Here is a 23691-nt window from a genome sequence, read left to right on the forward strand (position 1 = left end):
CTCCACAGCACATCAGGGCTTCTCCCAAACCCCAGCCTGGTTTTCTTGGTCTCCCGCGTTCACAAGAGACCAGGGAATGGGTTAATGCAGGATGGCTGTGACTTGGCCCCTTTCTCTAGGGATTGCTAATATACCAGGGAGTGAGGAAAGCTATTCATTTAGTTGCAGCAGTCGCTCTAACTGTTGCCAGGCTGATATGCAAACCCCAGGCCTCCAGCAGGAAACATTTAGTCTCCACAAGTGTCTGAGCCCGATAAAACATGCGACTGCAGTGACTTCAGGCCACTACCTTCATCAGGGCAGTTTATCAAGAGCAGCAAGTGTTTTAAAATGAGACTCAGTTGTTGGGTCACCCCTTTGACCTCACATGTTAAATCTGGAGGGGAGGGAAAGGGAGGGGAAAGGGTGCATCTTTCTTTAGTAAAGGAGAAACTCCAGTGGGATTTGAGCAAACTTTTTTGCCTGAGGGCCATGTCGGATTTCAAAAACTGTATGGAGGGCCGGTTAGGGGAGGCTGTGCCTCCCCAAACAGCCAAGCGTGGTCTGGTCCCCACCCTCTATCCGACCCCCCCCCCCAGACCCCTGCCCCATCCACCCCCCCACTCTCTGTCCCCTGACTGCCCCCAAACCTCCTGCCACTAACTGCCCCGCGCTACCCCATCCAACCCCCTCCTCCTTCCTGACTGCCCCCCCCGCAACCCCTGCTTCAACTGCCCCCCGCTGGCCCATCCAACCCTTCCCCTCCTTCTTGACTCCCCCCCCGGGACCCCTGCACCATCCAACCACCCCTTCTCCCTGACCGTCCCTGGAACCCCTGCCCCCATTCTAGCCCCCTGTTCCCCACCCTCTGACTGCCCTGCCCCCATCCACGCCCCCACCCCCTGACCAGCCCCCAAACTCCCCTGCTCCCTGCCCCTTACCACGCTGCCTGGAGCACCGGTGGCTGGTGGCGCTACAGCCATGCCGCCCAGCTAGAGCCAGCCATGCGCCCCGCAGCACAGAGCACCGGGTCAGGCCAGGCTCTGCAGCTGCACTGCCCCAGAAGCTCGCAGCCCCCTCGCCCAGAGCATTGCGCCAGCAGCGCCGTGAGCCGAGGCTGAGGTGGAGGGGCCATGGGACAGCCTCCCAGGCCAGGAGCTCAGGGGTTGGGCAGAAGGGTCCCGCGGGCCATAGTTTGCCCACCTCTGTTCTAGGACCTTGGCAGGTGTGTAAACTTTTCCTACGAAGGACTAACAATCAAGAAGCTGAAACCTCTTATTCCTACATCAGGATTAGCAGATTGCATTTTGAACCGGCCCCTCCCTCTAACAAAGGGATCTAAGGGGGCTTTTGGGGTTCTAGCCTATTGGGGGGGGGGGTGAGGGAAATGTTTTGTTCTCTTGCAAAAGGCTAAACGTTTCACTTTCCATTGTGTGGGTCACCACTCCATTTCCACCTGGAAAGCTCTACAGGGTGGTTCATTGTTATTCCACCAAGCCCCCCCTGGGTTTTCACAAACAGGGAGCTGGCAGCTTAGACTATTGCTCTGATGTGGCTTTTTCTAGAAATACGCCTGGGGCAAAACTGATCTGGAGCCAGGAATCTATTTCTATAATAACAGGCTGAACATCCACTGAAAGGGAGACATCGGGGTCAGTTTTTCCTTGTAACTATTGCTTCCTGTTTTGGGCACCTGTTAGGAAGTTAGCTCTAACAGGAAAATCTCCTCTTATTAATCAAAAAGGTAGACTGTCGTACAGCTTTTTCATTCCCAAATTAATCTTTAGGGGCCTCAGTCTCTCCATTGGCTGCAGGGGGAGCTAGGTGAAGATCCTGGAGGAAGACGGAAGACTTCATTTAGCCATCCTAATATTGAATTCAAAGGAGCTTTGCTTGAGTGAAGAACAAGGAATGCTGACAGAAGGTGCAGGGAGAAAAAAAAGTCACTTGCACATCAACAGATTTGGGTTTTGGGACCACCAAAACCATTGATCAAAAGGCTTGAGGGAAAAAAAAAATTATATTATATATATATATGCCAAATAATCTGCTGCCCTTATAGTATTTCTAAGGGTACGTCTTCACTACCCACCAGCTCAGCAGGTGGGGAATCAATCATCGCATCTCATCTAGACACTATAAATCAATCCCCAAATCGATGCCTGTACTCCACCTCAGCAGGAGGAGGAAGTAGAGTTGAGGGGGGAGCCGCCGCAGTCGATTCGCCGCCATGAGGACGGCTAGGTAACTCGAACTAAGATACTTCAACTTCAGCTACACGAATAGCATAGCGGAAGTTGCATATCTTAGTTCGAACACCCCCCCCCCCCCCCCCGGCCCAAGCTAGTGACTTCAGACCAGGAACCTCCTCCTAATTGTAGAATCCTATTGAGACAGCATTCAATGGTGGGCTGCCACTACCACTTAAAAGTCCTGCGGCAGCTAAAGAACCTAATTACCTACACCCACAAAAAAGTTCTAGGCTTATACTCCTCTCCTCCTGCCCCGCCCCACCCCACCGTGACCTGGATCAACAGTGTATGAAATGTATCTGCAGCCTGAAACAGCAGCAGTGACAGGACTAAACAATGTCCACTAGTCTAAATGGGGTGCTCAGGCTGAAACATAACGATGACACTGTAGAGGTCAATATTGGTTACCTATTTAACTGCTGAGATGTAGCAAAACCATCCGGCTAGTCTAGGATAATGGGTGGGAGCTGGGATTGTGGGTAGAGTCTCACCACTTTTGCCCCTAACCTGACCCCCCCCCCCCAATGATTCTGTGAGTCAGAATCTTATTAGCAGCAGCATAGGGTGGTGCTAAAAAACATAGGGCTGGCTTAGTCTCACTTTTTCAGTGACCAGCACGGGGGTGGGTGGGGGGGGGAAAGAGGAGAATGAAATAAAAAGGAAAATTAAACATGTTTAAATAGATTCATTTTATTTACTTTAAAAACAGCTGTTTTTGAGTGTCAAAAGTTGAAAACCAAATTACTAAAAGGAAATTCAAGTGGAAAATAAAATGGAACCATGTGGCCAACTCAAGGAAGGCTCAGGGCCCTAGAGCCACCTTGCCTGAGGGCAAGTGCCAATCCTAGCATGTCTCTGGCCTGTCTTATTGAAGAGGCCCTCAGAAACCCAGCCCTTACACGAGACAGAATTTTGGCGGATCAGACTTTTGGATGGAATCAGTCGCGCAAACGGTTCCCTTTAAACAACTTCCATTAGAAGAAGCATGTGGTTTCCTTGCGATACCATGACAACCCCCTCAGGACAATACTGATACTGCACTCCTTGCCAGTCTCCATTGCCCAGCACCTTGGGTGATCATTTACATCATCACCAAACGGTGGCTGCAAAACGCTACCAGCTTCGAAAGCGAGCACTGAAGACCCACTTGACACTGGACTCAATGACAACACAATGTACGGGTCAACTAAGGGCCAGGTGCCTTAAAAGGCATGTGACTCCAATGGGAGATGCTGGAAACTGTAGTCTGAATGCAGAGAGGGGTCCAGGAGACTTGAAGGTGGCTCAGAACCTCTCAGGATCAAGTCCACAACAGCTGCAGAGTAAGGCCTGGTGTATCCAATTCAAGTCAATTTCATTTGTCTCTTTAATACCATATTTATTTGGCTGGAGCCTACAAAATAGTATTGAGTGGTTAAAAAAATAAGCTGATTGCTGCTCCTTGTAAAAAAAATGCACTTACCCTCGGTGGTCTGTTGTCTCTTTATTTGGCTGTTGTACCATAGGCATAAAAATGTTACATTTACCCATTTGTTCAAATATGTAAAAAAGTTTTAATCCATTCCTGACATTCTCCTAAACTTTGCCAGCCAACAGCCTGAAAAAACTGTCTAACTTTTACATAAATACTGTCAATTTCTCCATTAGTTGCAGCATAACAAAAGATCCATCAAAGTAGACAATATGTTCATTATTCCAGGTGGGGGGGGTTTTGTTTATTTTTTTGCATTTTAAAAATATACCTAAGTCTGAGATAATCTTAAGAGTAACAATTACAAGAAAAATATTACAGTGCGTTGACTAAAGGAATATTCTGCTTTCCTTAAAGCCAATATTCCCTTTTGCATGTTGAAGTGATTCAGCAATTACTTAGGAACTTTTACCTACATACAATAATTTAGTAAAATGAGAATTAAACAAGGCAGATACTTACTACTATTCTTCTGTCTGCAATTCACAGCTCATGCGAATAAAATCGCAATAAATATTAAAAAATAGTTTCTTTTTCTTTTTTCTGTAAGGCATCTCTGAGTATTACAAAGTTTTTGTACAACCAAAAAATACGATTGCTTTTTATCCATGTTCTCCAAGTACCTTGTGTACCTCGACAGTAAATGAGAGGATTGCAGATTTGATTTGGGGAAGGGGAGGGGAGTAGGAAACAACTGATGGATGGGGGAAGGAGGGGGAGTGAGAAGATGACAGGCAATGGAAGCAGATCACTAAGTGTGCAAGAAACTGTAGTTTTCCTTTTAACATTTCAGTCAATTTAAGTCCATCTTCAAGACAATATTTGCCCTGATTGAAAGAAACTTACCGGAAGTCCTTTTCCATGAGCATAGTCAGACAGCAAGGGTTTAGACTTGTCCTTAACACTATAAATAGCTTAGGTATTCGTATGCACCTAGTAAGGTTGGGTGGTTTTGTTTTCTGCTTTTTTGTTTGTATCCTTCCACTGTAAAAGAGATTGTCCTACATGGTGACTGCATGGGCAGGGCCCTTACTGCATACGGTCAGGCTGCAGCTGCTGGGGCTGATACTGAACAAAAGCCGTGGTGTGCGCTGCCGGATTGCTAGCAGTGATGGGCTGCTGAACTGCGCTCGTGTAGCCATATCCCACAAACCCAGCAGCAGGAGAGGCGGCGTAGGGATACTGGTCGTAGGCAGCTGTGGTGTACTGGGTGTAGGCTTGGCTCGCAGAGGTGTAGTCTATGTAGGGAGATGTGATAGACTGCACAGGGGTTGGGATGACCACGCTAGGCTGAACAATAGCTTGAGGGTAAATATAGTGAGGGGTGAGCCTGTGGAGTCAAACAGACAGAAAGTCAGTCAGGTTTCCACCCCAAAAAAACCCTTAAATGCACTGAAAACAGAGACAGTGAGGCCTGCCAACACTATCCAGGTGCTAGGGGTGCCAGCTTAATTAAAAAGGTGGGCACAATTAAAGAGAGGCAAAATCCTGAAGGTTAGAAGTAGCACAAGGAGAAGCTCATACTGTGGGTACTTAGCGGATCCTTATCCTCCCTTATCTCTGCTCCTCTAATCTTGGTTCTCATGCCCCTTCCACTACAGTACCCTCCACTGAATTGCAATGACAGGGGAAAGAAACCTGGCTGGGATGTCTTGAGGGAAAAAACCCCTCCGGCTCCACTGAAATGGTTCTCACCGGCTTCTCCCTGAAGTCTTGGGGCCTCTCTTCTGTCTTCCATCTGCCCCATCACCTTCCTCTCTCTCGCTTCTCTGACCTTCCCCTCCACTGTGTTGCTGTCTCCTTTGGCAGCTCCTCCTGCTGGTGTCCTCAGAGCTGTATTCTTGGTCACCGCCTCCTCTCCCAGGGTGATCTCATCTACTCTCATGGCCTCTACTCTCCCCTTTATGCTGGTGACTCACAAGCCTCCTCCTCTACCCAGTGAGTAGATCTGACTCCAAGATAGCATGCTGGCTTGTTGCCAACTCAAGTTAACAAACAAACAAAAACACGCTACAGCCCAGCTTCAGCCTGCTGGCTTCCTAATCCCTGTGTGCTTTCCCCAGTGCAGCTTAACAGCACCACCCGCCTCCTCCTCACACTTCCCTTGTGTCCCCTAGACTCCCTCCTGTGTGTTACTTCTTTCGCCTCCTTTTAATAACCTGACTAGCCCAATTTGTCCCAGGCACTAAAACACTTGTCTAGGAACTCTCATCTCCTGCTCTGACTACTGCAACTGCCTCCCAGCTACCTGCATCATGCCCACCAGTCCCTCTCCCAGTCTTTCCATACCACCACAGCCAAAATTACCTCCAGGACCCTCAGTCCCAGCATCACGTGTGTCTAACTGGTCCACTGAACCTTACATACCAACCATGTCTCTGCACCTTTGCAGTCCCAAATAACCCTGATCTGGCATATGTCTATCGTGCTTCCTTCAACAATACCAGCCTCACTATCTTTTGTTTCCTTCTTCTATACTGTCCTTTGTGCCTGGAATGGCCACCTGCCCCTGGGGCACCAGACCCTCTGCCCTTCCATCAGTTAAACCTTCCCAGAGGCTTGCTCCTTCTACAAGGGCCAGACATAGAAATAAGAGTGCGTTAAATTAACAAAGGGAGGTAAAAAACAAAGCTAACTGCCTTCTCTGGCCCGGCTGCAAGCTCTAAGGAGTAAGGACTCCTGATCTGTGTCTTGCACAGCACCAGGCACAATGGTGGTGCTTAAATAGTAGCAAGGGGGAAGGGAGGGGTGTCCATCTTGGGCTGGCATCCCACAGCTGCCTTCCCCCCCCAGGGCTCAGCTCCTTGTTTCCTCCCGACTCTAGCTCAGTGGGCCAGTCCCATGGCCTCTGCACTTCCCAAGGCACCATTAAAATGGCATGATCTCCTCTCCCTTGGGAATTCCTCTGTAAACAGATGTGAGGCTATTCACCCCTAAGCCCCTATCAGGATGCTTTTACTAGGTATGGACTGGTAGCTCCAGGATATAATCAGAGTAAAGGGCTTATCATGCCAGCTTATCATCTACAATATATTTACACTAGTGTTTCCCCAATGCCAGGCTGCTTGGAGGAAACAGCTACATGGCGATTGTTGTAAAACATGAACCGTTAGTTTGGTTTGCTTTCCTTTGCTTCCCAGCAGTTACCATGTCAACAATCTGCTGCCCCCCAAAAACCAAGCTGTGACTTGCATTATTTTCCAGTATTTGTGACCTTTATGCCACTTCTCTTTCAGCTCATGGGGTACCTAACCGGAACATCAGATAAAAAGAGCACAGATGATAAAGAGGAGCTGCCTAGCTTTACACAGTGCTATCCTCTCTTGGAAAAACAGACTCCCTGCCTGTGGTGAAAACCATTCACTGGACTGGACTTAAGGCACCATTTTCATTATCAGTGCTGGGCCCCACTTACATGAGAGCTATGGTCTTTTACTGTGAATGGGAATCCAAACTTCAGACTGAACCTTGTATCACCATCTAGCTCCCGACTGACCAGCTCAGTCCCTAGGTATTCACTCTGCACTTTAAACTGGATACTGTATTCTTCACTTCCTGTCCTAAATTGTGGTGTTGCTGTACATGTTAAACAGCTGATAGGTCACATCCTGGACGTGGCTGTATTGCTAAGCAGAATTTAGTGATGCTCTTGTAAGAGCCTTTGGGATGAAAATAATCTGAGATTATTCATACAAAGAGCTTCTATTAATGAGCTAAAAGCTGCTGACTACGAAGAACCAAAAAAAGAGCCAAAAAAGCCAAAAAACCTCTGGGCCTCAAACTGTGGGCAAGATCGCGCAAACCTGAAAACAGAAATCTGCTCAAACAAACTGAACTGGCCCACACAAGGGATGCAAGGGGATGTCCAAGAATCTGCAGGTACAAGTGTTGTTAGTCTGGACAAGTCCTGATTTTACATGTAAAAGCACTTCGGTGCACAAGATGGCTGCAGTTTCAGAGGCTGCTTGTGAAATTGTTGGCCCAGTGCATTTCTCTGCACGCCCAAAACTGTCTGCAGAAATGATCATTCTTGAAAAATAAAAACCAAGATGAGCTTCTGTTGCACCAAAAAGCTGGCATTACACTAAACTTGTTACATAGAAATACCCTCCTCTGTTGCACCAACATATTTAAATAAGCATAAAAAAAACTAAGAAGCAATTCAAAAAAATGCAGTGTTTAAATCCTGCCAAACAGATCTGGGGTAAACATTTTCACAAGTGCTTACATGTTTTAGGAGCACAAGTCCTATTTTCCAAAGTCTCCCATTGAGTCAATTAAACGTAGGAGCCCAAGTACCTAAACCACTTTTAAAAATGGAACTTTCAAAAATGTTACCCCGGCCAATAAATCACTGGATCACCAGTTAGAGGTGGAAAAGACCCAGACAAACAAACAAATCTAATCTATTCCGCTGTGAGGACAGGACACAGTCCCCTGCAAGAAGAGGTTTTATCACGATTTGTGAACAAAAATTAATTGGTTTGTGTCAGTTCCTCTGACCTTGCTTGTATTGGGCACTGTTCAGTACCTACTAGACAGTTCTATATAGATTCCAGTATAGTGGAGTTACAGAACAACCTGTGGTTGCTGTAAACTCTCCTCCTATCTAATTATTCAGTGCATGCTCCTGTTGGTCATTCTGACATCAGAACATGGCATAGCCTTTTCCACATCCGAGTCCCAGTTCAGGAATCTCCTCTAAGCAAGGGCTCATCTAAGCAGGGTTCTCAGGCCAACACTTCATTTTTTCCTAGCTAGATCCCTGGCTCAGAATGTGAATGGCTCGCACAGCCACTGCAGTTGCCCTGCAGCAACAGCTGCCTTAGGAGCTATAGCTCTCATCAGCAAAGCAATTCAGAAACAGCACTACCCCTTGAAGAGGCAGACTTGAGACTATTACCTCAAATCTCTGGAGGGCTAGGAGCAGTCACAAATTCAGCAGTCAACCCACTCCTAGATCTACTGCATGAATCAATAACCTCATGGCCTTTAGGTCCATGAATGTCTCTATCCATTGGCACTCATCTAATGGAGTAGAATGAAACAAGAACCTGCTAGAAATTCGTGTCTTTTTGTTGGTTTTAATTCTGATCTGAATTAGGGTTAGGATGGAGTTTGAGGCTAAATCAGGGCTAAAGTGCAAATTCATATCCAACGGTGTCAAAATCTCACAAGCTCTTGCAAGGTTTCAGCCGTACCCAGCTCAGAACCAGGCCCTTTACAGATCTGACCCTAACTTAGAACCATAAAGGTGGGTTCAGATTGGAAGATTTGAATCTAATCCAGATGCAGGATTCTGGTGCTGGCCCATCTCGTTTCAAATATTTTTTTAAAATATATTTCTGCATCAGTGTTAATCTTCCCCAATCCACGTAAAGGATTAAACAGTTGCTCTCATCTGTACTAGCCTATGTGACAAAGTTAGAGAAGAGTGGGTCAGATCATCTCCCTAAATCTAACATTCTTCTATCAATGAGTCCTCTTTTAAAAAGTTTGTTTTTGAAGAAGCACTCCTTCCAGACGAGAGGGTGACCTGTAACCAACCCTCTTCCCTACCCATCCAAGTTTTGGTCCTTCTAATAATGCATTCCCAGTGACTCTAGGGAAAGGGCTTGGTATGATTTTTAAAAGTGAATGCCTGTAAGTTCAACAAAAAGCCCCACACCAAACCCAAACCCCTGCATGCCTTGTGTTTGTACTCACAATTGTGTCCACAACCATTTTTGCCCACACATGCAAATTTACAAGTGCTCACCTAGAGGCTGTGGGTTGAGGCCCTTTTGAGCATTTGGCTCTAAATAGTCTCGTTAAAAACAGCTGTCCCAAGCACCTAGTAACTCCCATGCAGAACTCTTGGCCAAGCTGCTCCCACTCAGACCTAACTGTCCACACTCCAACATGTAAGCACACTGAAAGCATAAAGATGCTGAGTGGGATAGAAGTCTTTGAAATGCCTAATGATGTCTATGGGTGACATGAAAATTTGTCAGCAGACATCAATTCTCTTTGCTGCATTTCAGGCCAAATTTACAAGAGTAGATGCCAGCGTTGCACATTGAATGTATCCCTGGACAGAAACAGGCCAGGAAACATTCAGAACCAACAGAGGTGCATGAGAACAATCTTTCTTACTGCAGCAGCATTGCATGTTCTCCATGTGTGCGCGCGCACAACCTCCACATCTATTTCCTGGCCATTTGGCTGGATGCATGTGCACTTTAAGAGAAAAAGAACCCAATCCTGCAAGGCACTGAGCCTACAACTCCCAATAACTTTGGGAGCTGAAGGTGTTCAATATCTGGCAGGACTGGACTCAACTTGCCCCAAAAACCTCAAACATCTTTATTTTCTCTGATCACTTAGCTACAGAACACTACAAACTTTTTTTAAAAATGCGTGTTTCTTTAAATTGTAGCTGACAAGATAAACTGGTCGGTCAGATCTAGGACACTAACTTTTTGACTATTTTCTTCCTCTTAGTATTTGCTTCTCTCAAAATAGGAGACTGAATAATAAACAGTATTAAGACCAGAGTAGCATGTACTTCTGTAGTTCCTGTCCAAAGCCAAGCCCCAGCCCAGCACATGTACTAATGCATGCTAAACACCTTCTTTTATTATGTTCAAAAATCACACACAGCAACTCCAGAATCCATTTCTATTTAAAGGGACCACTGGCAGTTTTTAGTTGCAGCTAGACATTTCAATCAGGGTATGATGCTGATTGGACTTTAGTTGGATGAGCAGATAGCAACTCATTTATTGATAACAAAAACAAAACTCAACTTACAAACCAAGGTATAGGTCAACTTTGATTACTAGCAACTACAAAGAAAACACAACAAAACCAAGTGCAGCATGATGAAGTTATCTGCTGGCTGGGTTTACTAGTCACAAGTGGTCTCAAGCTGTATTTTCAGATTAAGAAAGGCTGTTCATAGGCCTTTTAAAGCTTTGCCTCACACAACATTTGTGTTTGACGTCCATCTTTTCTATAAGTAGCAATCATCTGCGATCAAGGTAAAAATGAAACAAGCTGTGTAGTTCATCAAAAGCCTTTCTGCATAATTTAATTACATTTTAAAGTGATATTTTACGATTCTCATCCTCCTGCTGTGGAATTCTGTCATCTGGGTATGTCAATTAGTTTTGAAAAAAAAAGTCAATGAGACTTTAGGGCCTCCCCAAAAGTTCTGAAAGCCAGAAAAGAACTTCATCCAGAATACACTGTGTGATTATAAAATGTCAAGTGATCAGCAATTGTCATCACACATCAAAGTCATCCTGTGACTAGCAACAATACGAGATGCTACAGGGTATTATGATCAATCACTGGTAGAGGCCACATACACTTTGAGAACACAATGAACAACATGGTCAAACCTAAAATTAGAATCACGGGTGCTTGCTGGAGAGACTCATCAAGGGCTTTGCTTTGTGCCTTTGGCCAAAGGCAGCGTGAGATGGCTGGCGATCAGGATCGGGGCACTAACCCAATGTTCCTAACTATGTGGCACGACGCCACACCTGCCCCAACAGCCAAAATTAAAAGACGAGAGACATGGTTACAGAGCCATCGGAGGAGGACACAGACTTAGCTTTTGATTTTATTCTGCAAGTTAAAAATAATAGGATGACTACAGCTTGTTTGTAATTCAGTTCATGCTGGAAACACACTTCACATATTTGAACATTTTAGGGAGGGCTTAAATGTAAAATACATTTGATTGAACAGAGTAAAGATGCAGCTTCCAATACATTCAAAACAGGCTTTAAAAACCAACCACCACCCTACACAGAATGTGCTGACTGGGTAATTTGGCCTTTACAAGGCTTACTTTTAACAACTCCAGTTGTTGGATTCTCCCTGAGCGCGTTTATAGTCACACCCACACACCCTGTTAGCATCCTTACTGTAGGATGTGGTGTTCAGAATACTGTAGGTTGGGTTTATTTTAGGCAGCTAGCTGACAGTGGCATTCTGAGGGTCACCCAGGAAGGATGCAAGACACCTAGAGGACTAGCCTCTCATGCTGCGAGGGAAGAGTGCCAACTACGTTGCATACTGCCCAGGACTCTCTCCCTTCCCAACAGCTCTCCACAATAGCACGTGGGCAGGACTATTCTAAACCCTTGCAGTCCTGCTGCCACCAGCCACGCAGCAGGATTGCTACAAGGCTATTTGTAATGCCGGTGTGCTGCACAGATCGAAGAGTAGGAGACAGGCTCAGGGGGAAGCAGCGAGGAAGGTGGGTGGCTCATTAGCTCCCACAGCTTGCTCAGCTCTAGCTCCCAAAGCAGCCATGAGGTTGGGCTTTGCTTGGTTGCTTTAGAGAGAGGGTAGCCCGACTGCTATTCTTCCCACCATCCTCCCCCTTCTCTAGGAACAGACTTGCTATACAGCCCTTTGCAAACAGACCAGAAATAAAAAGGTAGGAGATACAGTGGGCCTCCCGTTTGACCTTGACAACATCCCTATAAATAAAGACAAGCCCCATCCTATGGGGTAGACAAAAGCGCTGTCGAAGCATTTAAAGAATCAGCAGTATGTGCTAAGGTCACGTCAGAGGCATGAGCCTGCTTTGGAGGGTTAGCACAGAAATGCCAAGTTGCCTATTGCTTGAGTACACAACGTACAGGGCGCCTGGCAGCTGCACGATCAGCACACGAGTGCTATTGGCCAAACAACCTCCTTATTTCTTGAAGAAAGGAAGAAAAAAAAAAAAAAGAGCCCTTTGTGTTTGCCAACAAGTGCAGGCGTAAGACATCTGGCCACTGGAACTGGGTCTCTCTATTTTCATTCCAGCTGACTGTTCAGCAGCTAAGGGACATGTTTAAAGGATAAATTCCTTTGGTTTAGTGTGCTGAAAGGTGGCTAGTCTGAGCACCCTGCAGACGGAAGTCATTGTTCTAAACAGTACTGAAGGCCTCCCTACCATCCCATACCCCTGGTGCCATCCCCTGGCTCTGGGATGCCAACAGGCCTCCTACTTTAGGTGCTGCTGTAATACAATTGCTACTAAGACACCTCCACTGAGATCGGCACACTGCACTAGGTGCTGTATGTATACCTAGCAAGGGACAGTCCGTGCTTTAAACGTTTACAGCTTTTAAAGAACGTATAATTCCTATTGTACAAATGAGAAATGGAAGACTGACATATAGGCCCTGGACCATCAAGCACTCAGGTAAATGGAACTACTCCCAGGGTTAAAGCAAAGCATGCAGCAAGCATTTGCAGGATAGGGGCCTATGTACCTCACTCAAGGCCACACAGGAAGACTGTGCTGGAGTTAGGAATTGAACTCGCATATCAGGAGTCCCAGTTCAGTTGGACAAAATAGTCCCTCCTCTCTGATGCTGAGCTGGGATAAAACAATCTTCGGGCTGAAGCACAGTTCAGACATCATACTTTAGACTCTGGTTTCTCTGCTGCAACTGCCAAGAAGGATTCCCAACTTTGGTGGAGATTTTATCGGCATCTGTCCACCAGGAATTCGACTGTGACCAGCAACCTCATTCCACATAGGCTGCCAGAACAATCAGATGGTAACAACAATTACTCTCTATTGTTGTGGGTTGGATTGGAATCAGTGACCGGACACCAAACTTCTGAACCCTCCAGTCTCCTCAAAGCTTGTTAAAGTTAGCACTGAGAAAGGAAGTCTAGGACTGCTCTCTTACTTCAATGTCTTCTATGCCACTAACTGGTTATTTTTGCCCTTTCCAAGTGAAATCCAAACAGATATGCTACAAATGCTTCAACAATAATTCTCTCCTTACATGTATATGATTTGCCTTATGTGCCCTCTAGGTGACCTTAAATTAGCAGGTATTTTATTGTAACTCATTTGCCTTTAAAAAAAAAAAAAAAAAAAAAAGGAGCATCTTAGGAAAACTCTGGCCTCCTCCTCTGTCTTACGCTCTTACTCCTCCAGTTCAGCAAGAAGATTTACACAGCAGTCTGAGCACGCTCAGAATTTCAGTAATTGTGTTTACTGCTTCCTTGTTGGGATTATGCCGTCACTCTGGGAGAAAACTAGGAAAGGGCTATATGCCAGTGTCACTGATTGGGATTGGGAGGAGTGGAAAACATGCACACAGTAGGACCTGAGGCTATTACTATTGGCCACAGAATTGGCACAAAGGCTACCAAACCCACTGGAGAGAGAGAGAGAGAATGAGAAGTGTCAGAGCTGGGTTAAATCAAAGAGGTCAAGGATTTCCCACTCAATCCAAGTTTGGAAGGCTAGGCAATTTAGGGGTGGGGGGAACATTAAACCCATTATGGCTCAGCAATACATCATTACTTTATTATACTGACAAGATAATGAAGCTGTTGCATCTTGATGTTATGATGCCAAAAAACAAAACCACACCCTCTAGAAAATGGTTAGTAGAGGAGAAAACTCAGTAAGGTCCAGGAAAACAGATCCCACAGAATGCAACAGGTGGAAAAAAGAGACAGAAGACACCACCCACACGTGCTCCCAGGATGTACAGCTAGTGCAGAGGTATGAAAGAGGGGACCAACCACAACCAAACGTGGGGATGGAGAACAGAGCACATCCCCTAACAAGGATCTCATCCTCCTCTCTCAGCTCGACCCACGATGTGAGAACACATGCCCTGTTGTGCCACGCTGAACATGGCCACAGCTTTATCCTCTAAATCTTGCTTCCTCCACACACAAGAAGCTCCCCCAAAGAGACGCTCTATCGGGACCAGAAATAGTTCTGGACAAGCAGACTGAAAAATACTCAGGCAACAGAGCTGAAGGGAAGATCTGGGCAAAACAAGAATCACATCGCAGTGAAGACAAAGAAAAAAAAAAACCCTCTCAAACTTGGAAGTCTCTTCAGAGCTCAGCTATACAGCAATCTCTCCAACATAAACACAGATACAACAGAAATATACTGATGGTAAAGAAGTAGTGTACTACTTTGGATACCTATATACACCAGAGGAGCTTGTAGTGCTAGAAACACTAATTAAGTCTTAGAACACCCCTGTGAGGTAAATATTTTCAAATTACAGACAGGAAAAACAGAAGCATAAAGAAGTTCACAGGAATGCTGCCTTTTGTGGAACACTTCCAACCCTTCACTGCAACTGAAAGAAGGACAGAGACTGAAGAAGTCTCTTTAAATCCTCCTAAGACCTCCAGGTAGCACTGGTCGGGGGAAAACGTTGCAAACTATTTAGAAGTATTGTTTTGGAAGGGATCAAAGTAGACTTAAATTTTGCATTTTTCCACCTTTCATTAACATTTTGTTTACCAAAAACATTTTTGGTAAATTAAAGATAGTAACCACTGAAACAGTGTTTTAGATTTTGGGGGGGGAGGGGGGGGAATAAAAGTTTTGTTGGGACAAAAAAAAAAAAAAAAAAAAGTTACCCTTTCTGTCAAAATGTAACTTTTTAGAGAAAAAAAATTTACATTCAAAAGGTTTGTCAGCTCTACTTCCAAACCTCCTTGACCTCAAGTATCCAAGACATTTCCTTCTTCCTGCTTCCAAAACCTACTATTAAGGACCAGGTGGTGGAATGCCTCCCTTTGCACCATGTTTTCACCTATTCCAAAGCCCCCTGGCTTTATGCGTGGAGTGAGTCTGGCACAAACAGCTTCCATGCAAACACTGTGCAAGACATAGAACAGGTGGAGGTTCAATACATTTCTGTTTCAGGAGAGCTGGAACATGTGAAGGCAGCTCCAGAGGGCTCACTAGCGTCAGCCAGGATCCAGCTGTCAGATTTGAGGGGTGCAGAATGGATGGGGCTCAAGGGTTAACCTTGCAGTTCTGAGCCTTTCATCTCTAGTTTAAACAGATTAAATCCAGCCCAACTATGTAGTGATCAAAAAAGTCATTGCCAAGTCTGACGGCCTCTGGAAAACAAGTTCTTGGCCCGAGTACAATTCAGGAGTGAAAAGCTGTCCTTGCTGCAAAAAATCACTACCAGGGCTGCTAATTAGATACCCTTATTGGTATCCTCAGCGTGAATTTATTAGGGCTCCATTCATCACACTTTCAGTACCTGCTCTGAGAAAGTTTTCAGGGCACAATACTGAAGACACCTGTGTGCCTTGCACCAAGTATTAGACACCAGATCAGAATGGTTGCATCTTGTACCCACTTAGCCCAGGTGTAAGTGTCTACATAAGGTGAGAGGGCTTGGTTCTCCACTGCTAAAGAGACTGCTCTCACTCACACTGGTGAGAATCAAGACTAATTCCACTAAAGCCATTATGTCAGTATGAGAGAGGAGACCAGCCCCTACTCTCACATTTTTAAGAGTGGGGGCAGAATTTATATTCTAGATTAGAAAGACTCTTCCAGTGACTTAGTAGAGTAGCTCAGAGTGTAGTGGAATAAAGTATTTGGCTCATGAAACAGGCCAGACAGGGCCTTGTGCTTTGAGCAGTCATTTACCCCTGTGCAAAATAAGCACAAGATGCTATCAGATCAGAAGGGCAGTGTTTATGCATTCACTTTGCACTAGTGAAAGTGACCACACAAGATGCAGGGCAATGATGAATTGGGCCCAAACAGAACAGAATGGTGCTCTTGAGTGCACTCTGAATCTTTGCTCCTTTCATACACAAGTCTCAGACAAAGTGGTAAAGCAGTACAGCCTAGGTGTGTATTTACAGGCATTCAGTTCAAAAGGAACCTTTCTGACTGGCAGTAGTTTGGCCTGTGTCAACAGCCATGCTTGGGAATTAACAGCTGAAGCCACTTGGATTTGACTATTTCTTTGGAAATCCCAAAAAAAGCTTTCATGTTATTGGCACAGACAGACAACAGGTGCTGTGAGAGCCAGCTCAGAGGAGCCGCTTGTTGACTGACAGAGCAGCCTGGGGTCTTGCAACAGGGTGTTTTTTTGATAAGTGGTACAACAGGAAGCCAGAGTGTGGGGAGACACCACAATAAGGAATACATGTGACTTTGTAAACAGCAAAGCCACGAAGAAGAGAAGAAGTTTCCTTTTATTTGCACCCCAATTGAACGACATTAAGGATAACAGCTACCAAAGGACTTTCTTCACTTTCTGGTTGTAGCAGCAGATTGTGAAAGAAACCCAGAAAAAGATTTAACCATTTCAAGTCATAAGTAACAACTGGGCCACACACTGACCTGGGGCAAGCAGGCCCAACACAACTGGACTCTGTGTGCCTCATTTTCCATTAGCCTCTAACTTGTGTAGTCACTTACAGGAGTGCAAGCCAATCTGGTGTGGTAGCATTTTACATCCACTTTGCACTGATATAAGTGACTACACAAGGTGCAGGGCAATGGAGATCCAGGCTCAATAGCTGGCACCAGACCCACTTATGACAGGTATTTTACTCAGTGGGCCACATCCTGCTGCATTAAGCCACCTTTGTACTATTCCAGCAGTGCAGAAAGCAGCCCTAAAACCAGCTTACTCAGCCAAAGGAAGATTCCCCCTAATAGAGGGCTTCATAGGTGGCGGTAGAGCATCTGTAGCAGTGCCTATGCCACACACTACTGATGACCAGAGCATGAGGCATGGCTGGGGATAGAGGATGTAGCCAGGGATTCCCTATACCATTCCAGGGTATGCCAAATGACAGGCTGATGCACAGCAGTCCCTAGATCAGAGGAACACGAAAGAGGACTTAAAGTTGCTTTGTGCACACCACACTGCAGCTGCACCAAAATGTTCCTTGTCAAACAATCTACACAGTTGCCCCTCATTGCTTTTTATAAAGTCTCAGATGTTCTTGGGAAACGTTTTAAAGGGACACTATAGCAACAAAAAAAGCTCCGATTGTTGCCTCGCCACATGTTCTGATCATATGGGTGCAATTTTATGTCTTCAAGTAATCATGCCCACAGATAACTGCAGACACAATTCATGGTGCTCAGACATCTAGCTTCCCGACTTTCCACAAACAAGGTAGCTAATGGTGTCAATTCTACAAACCAAGCCTGTAGTTGCAGGAACAATTGGTGGGTGCAAAATTGTGCCCATAAAATTTAGAGCGTCTTTCTCAAAAATTAGGAAAAAACTACTGTGCTTGTGTTATTAAAATCTTAGATTAGAATCTGAAGATTCAAAAAGTCTAAAAGTTTGCTTTTCTCCTTTGTGCTGTTTATTTATTGATTAGCTTTGCTTCTTCAACAGAGTTAAGAGCAGAGAAGCTGATTTAGTTTCACTTTCTGTTCTTTATGCCCTAGCCCAATGCTGCAGCTGCATTTGGTCCCCAGCAGTGCCGGGAAAGGTTTAAATTTAAAGCTACCAAAAAAAAAGTGTACCTTTTACAGGCATTTGGGGTTTTAAACCAGCATGAAAACATTCCTATTCATTTTAGGTTCAATAAGCTCCTGTCCCCATCAGTCTGCATTTTGGGCCTTCGCTACTCAGCATTCTCTTCAGCATGATTGAGGGTTTTGGTTTTTTTTTTTTTTAATAAAAAAGTTCATTGTGTAGATTTAATAAATTATTTATTAACCACTTCATTGCTGTGTTCTGCAGCAGCGTCTGAGATGCAGAGGACCATGGCAACTGTCTCTAAATGCCAGCATTCCATTACTGGAACATTCGCACTTTAATAGGGATGTTCATGGGTGGCACAGCATTGGAAGTGTTTTGCCCCCTGTATCAAGTATGAAGGTAGCTTAAAAGCAGGTTGCTTATTTAGGTAATGTTTGTAAGTCACTGAACAGTAGACAAGTCACTACCAAAGAGGGTGGGAGATGACTAAATTAAACTTAAAGTGAAAAACGGGGGCCTGATTGTACAAGCGTAATAGATCCACAAATCCCACTGGTGTCCGGTGAAGTTTTAGATGATCAAGGAATGCAGGATTAGACCCTACACTGGCTTTTACTTTGCTGATTGCTTTGAAAAGACAAAAAACCAACAGTCAGACTTTGTTGCTCAAATGAACACCTGACGCTCTGCTTTGGAAACAGTACAATTCATGGCACCAAGGTAAACTGTATGACTTTTTTGCCAACGCACGTTTCCTGTGATTAAATCATTGCCAGAGAAGAATGCCATGAAATTCTTGTTTCCCGACGCTTGCAAATGAGATCTATAATCCCCTCCCTCTTCCTCCCGGTCTCTTGGCAACTGATAAATAAATTTGTAGTGCTCATTGTCATGTGTACTAAATGTACTCCACCGTTGGTTTTAATGATGAAACTGAGGCCTAACAAATGGAACACTAACTGTAGATCAAAATGAACACTTATTCAGACTCACACTTCTCAATATGTGAAGCTAAAAGGAAGTTATAAAAACCTCTGCAAAAGAGAACCTATTTGTTTGCCCTGCCTATATGGCTGAAATGGCTATGCAGAGAGTCAGAGACAGGAATGACAAGAGTATGTTTGCATGAGTGAGGGCTTGATCCAAAGCCGACTGGAGACAGTGGAAGCTTAGTTTGTTTCACTGTATTATTCTTCTTTTTACACTTCACATGGGGAGAGTCTTGTTGAGGGCAGTTTTTAAGATCTACATTAATTATGTGCTTGTGCACCCTTTAGAAAAGCCTCTAGTGTTCATGTGCCAGAAATACCAAGGTTACTGGTTGGCTCATCAGCTGAGAAAGCTGTTGTATTTCACATGCAAACAAAGCTTTAAAAAGACAAGACCAAAAAATACTGTCTACCTGAAACACTTCTGCTCTTCGCACCTCAGAGGAAAGACTTCTTTTCACAACAGACGTTACTCCAGTCCTGCGAGCACAGACTTAACTATTTATGAAACCTAGCATGTTTCAACAATACACATCCAGCATATGGTGTGAGCACTATTATGGCAACACTGCCTCTTACATCCACACATTGGCTGGAATGATAATACCAAGACAGTTGTGGGCCTATAGGTGTGAGGGAACAGGAATGAAAGAAGGAGACTATGAATTAAGAACAGGGAAGGAATGAAATATTGTTTAGTTAAACCAAAAAAGAAAAAAAAAATTGTCATATAAAGTTACAAAGTGGCAGTGCTCAAGAACTTTAAGAAAATGGGTGCACTTTTTTGATGCTCTAAACAAAAAACCCACTATCAATATTCACTTTTTGAAACGATGTGAAAAAGAATGGCATCAATCATTAAACAGTTAAATGAAGGCAGTATGACAGTAGCTATTGTTCTCTTGAAGCACACTTGTATTTTCCAGAGCAGCTGCCAGATCCTATTAGATGTATAAAAAGAGGACTTCTCGGACTGAGTCAGGATGGTATAAGCTATTGAAAACAGCAGACAAAAGCCCACTTTTGCAGACTATTCAAGCCCTGTATAACATCTGTCCAGAATCAGTTTTTGACCTAATGCTACTTTCATTAAGTATTAGACTTTGTTTCCAATTCAGTTGGTTTCCCTGACTAAAAGTGTGATTCCATGGGAAATAAGATGGAGAGAGCAGATTTTATGTGAAAAACATGCTATGGAACATGTTATTTCCTTGACTGTTGACACCTTAAATATTATGACAAGAAAAATACATGCCATTTATTTGGATTCTTCTGCATTCTTTGAATTGCTAAAGCAGCAAGCAATGTATTACAAAACAAGTCTCTCGTGATTTATGAAGACTGATTTGCTGATGCTGAAAAGAGGATCTTTCGGAGTCATATGAAAACTGAAATATTAAAAAAAAAAAAAAAAAAAAAAAAAAAACAGACAAAAAACAAACAAAAAAAACCATGCGACAACTTTTCAAAGACTCACCTAAACAAAAAGTACTATGAAGCTGAATTACTGCTGCTGAAGCTGTACTCCTCTTTATGACTTAGAGTTTTCTCACACATTTTAAAAATGAGGAAGTTGATTCAAGCGTTTGACTTCAAACTGACTGAAGTTAACTACGTAAAAAATACTTCCACTTACCCATATGGTCGCTGAATAAAGGCTGGATGTAGCTGCTGCACACCTATGGTGAAACCTGAAAAAGCATTAGTATTAAACAAAAGCATTTACTGTAGCGTGTAGGTATTACAATGCAAACATGCACAACTTCAAGTGAGTGAGAGAAAACATTTTAAACTTCCTAACAATATTTTTTAGAGATACAATCGTTTTAATATACTCATGTAACATGCATGCAGATCAGACAGGAATTCTGAATTAGGAACACAGAAAACTCAGTCATACAAAGAGATGAGCACTCATTTTCTACAACGTGCAATAAACCCATAGAATCAAGAAGGTGGAGTGGTAGAAACAATACATTACAGCAGTTGTAAGAAGAATATAAATGCATTAGCTTCTGGGAACAATGTCTTTACCCCAACTATGTGTAATTTTGGCATAGAAGGTTCAAGTAAGGAAACAGGGAGCAGAGAAAGCTGAATTACATAATGCACTAAATAGACAGGGAAAACTGAGGGGCCAGTGCAGCTCTTAAGATCAATTACCGACACATTTCCCATTTTACAACTAAAGCTTATTCGAACAGAGAGAGCAGAGAACTCACCAGTTTGAATACTCCTTGGTTTTGCTCCCAGATATGCCAGGTTCACATTTGCTTTTCTGCCATCAATGATGGGGTTGGGATCTTTGCATGCTCTCTCAGCTGCAGCTCTGTCTGCCATGGTCACCTGGAGTTAAACACAACCTGTTTTGTAGCAGTGGTGCTCCACAAAACCTGCACTGATTGGGGCTTGATGAAGTTTGCTTATTTTGGGTGAGGACTTAAATTTGCTTTCTTGAAATCTCAGTTCATGGGGGAGGGGGAAGAGGGACAAGAATGGGTCCTGTGCACTGGGTTGAAAACAGAAAGCACCAACAAGTTTCTCTCCTGGGGACTGGACAGCAATTTTTTTCTCCACTCTAGCACACACAAGTTGTTAGAGTAACTTAACCCCTGCCCCCACACTCCCTAAAGCAGAGGCTGCTCAGGGAAACTTGAAGCAAAGGACACTCTCATGAATCATACAGAAGATGCAGAAATTGAGGGCTGCACAGAATGTGCTTCACTGAAGCGCTCTAAAGAAACAAGCCAGCAACGCGTGGGGGAAGGGGTGTTGAAATGAACTACAGAGCAGCCAGCACTGGAGGTTCTCATCCCAATGCTCTCAATCAAGGGCCTTTGTCCTGGGGGGGGGGGGGGGGGGAATTACTCTCTGCCTCACGCCCTCGGCCCAAGCTCTCCTGCGTCCAGCAGTCTGTCCTCCAGGAAGGAAAACAGATCTGAGCGATGCTGAAGAAGTGGGAAACAACTTTCTAGCAGAGCATGGCTCTGTACAGAAGAAAAGGAGTACTTGTGGCACCTTAGAGACTAACCAATTTATTTGAGCATGAGCTTTCGTGAGCTACAGCTCGCTTCATCGGATGCATCAAATAAATTGGTTAGTCTCTAAGGTGCCACAAGTACTCCTTTTCTTTTTGCGAATACAGACTAACACGGCTGTTACTGTGAAATCTGTACAGAAGAGACCTCCAAACCACCCAGCCCTGTGTAATCCCCAAGCTAGCTAGCTAGCTGGTGCAAGAGCAGGGCAGGTCTTGCCCAAGGGAGAGCGTGGGGGGCATACAGAGGGATTCTCCCCTGCGTTAGAGAGAAGCCAGGGGAAGAAAGGGCTGTAAGGAGCCACCCCTGACAACTAGAGGCGGCTAATGGGATACAGGGGGGAGGGGAGGACAGTGTTTCACTGGGGTAAGGGCTTTCTTCCCTGGGAGCGGGGGGGATCCCAGGCTCACAGGCTCTTTAACGGACACAAAGCAAGTTACCATCACAACTACCCCTGCTTCAGGGACCGGGCTCCTCTGGGACATGCCTGAGCCGGGCTACCAGGGCCAACACGAGGAAGCGAACTGGGCACCAGCCCCGGCTGACGCCCGCCTTCCTCTCCGCGCCCATCACCGCGGCACCTGCCTGGGCTGGGGGAGGGGCGCACGCCGCACTTACAAAGCCATATCCCCGGGATTTGCCCGTCTGCCGGTCGGTGATCACCACCGCTTCCTCGATGTCCCCGAACACCTCGAAGTACTTCCTCAGGGAGGAGTCGGTGGTGTGGTAGGGCAGCCCCCCGACGAAGATCTTGGTGAAGGTAGTGTCCTTCTGCACGGTGTGCATGGCGCTGCGGGCGCGGGGCGCGGCCAGGGGGCGGCGGCCGCTGCAAAGAGCATCCAAAGGTCACGGGTGGCCGGGAGCAAACGTCTCAGGGGCTCAGAAGAGGCGTGAGACACCCTCGGCCAGAGTCATCCTCCTCCTCCTCACCACAGGCAGCTGGGGGCAGAGGTAGGCGGGGCCGCCCCCACGCGGCGGCAGCAGGCGGCGGCGGCAGCTGTCGCTTTGTCCCCCATGCACCGGGAACCGCTGCCTGCGAAGAGCCCTGGCTCCAGCCCCTCTTGTGCAATGACCTCCCGCAGGACGCCGGGGAACAGAGGCGGCCGCTGCCTGCCAGCCGCCGCGCCGAGCTTTGTACCATCCTCTCCCTCCGCCCCCCAGCCGGGCTCCGGCCCCGCCTCCCCACGGGAGACAAGCCCCGGGGGCGCAAAGGTCCACGGGGCTTGTAGTTCCCACCCGCGGCGGGGCGGGGCGCAGCGGCTGCCATGAAGCAGCCGCCGCTGAAATAACAAGGCGAGGCGGGCGCTCGTTCGCCAAAGGCGGCGGAGAGGGCTGCAAACCGCGCTGCGACTGAAATTCACAAAGGCCACCAAACATAGATGGAGAGGGAGGGACACATCGGTCTCCCTCTTCTCCATCTGAGACGCGCATCGGATGATGCGTCGTTTGGTCTCCACGTGCTTTGCGAAAGCTTTGCTCATAATTGATCGTCTATCGCTGGGACTGGAGCGAGAGAGATGTGGAGACACTGGGAAATGCCGATTTTTTCCCCCACGTCTTCGGATTATAGCTAAATTTGCTTGTTTAGGTGTGACACATCCGAAAAAGGCAAATAAAAAAGGGTAACCCTGTCATTATTATTGTTAAATATTTATATTATGGTGGTACCCAAATCCCCATTTGGGTTTGAGGCCCCACTGTGCTGGGTGTTATACAAAT

At 45.5% G+C, this 23691-nt stretch overlaps 1 protein-coding gene across 2 annotated transcripts; it reads right to left on the reverse strand.

Annotated features, from left to right (window-relative positions):
• Window positions 1–2942: 2942 nt before the first annotated feature.
• RBM38 (RNA binding motif protein 38) lies at window positions 2943–23109 on the reverse strand. 2 transcript variants are annotated; one of them, XR_012641728.1, is made up of 5 exons: window positions 22591–23109; window positions 21157–21280; window positions 20571–20625; window positions 4549–5032; window positions 2943–3624 (listed from the first exon to the last, which is right to left on the reverse strand). XR_012641728.1 is itself a non-coding variant. In XM_074969798.1 (4 exons), the coding sequence occupies exons 1-4, from the start codon at window positions 22756–22758 to the stop codon at window positions 4732–4734; spliced, it is 648 nt and encodes a 215-aa protein (XP_074825899.1). In that variant the 5' UTR covers window positions 22759–23109; the 3' UTR covers window positions 2943–4731. The 2 variants fall into 2 exon arrangements, 1 of the variants encoding a protein (XP_074825899.1); XM_074969798.1 differs by having other exon boundaries at window positions 2943–5032.
• Between the last annotated feature and the right edge of the window lie 582 nt (window positions 23110–23691).

This window comes from Natator depressus, chromosome 13 (genome assembly GCF_965152275.1).
Source record: "Natator depressus isolate rNatDep1 chromosome 13, rNatDep2.hap1, whole genome shotgun sequence".
Classification (NCBI taxonomy): domain Eukaryota; kingdom Metazoa; phylum Chordata; order Testudines; family Cheloniidae; genus Natator; species Natator depressus.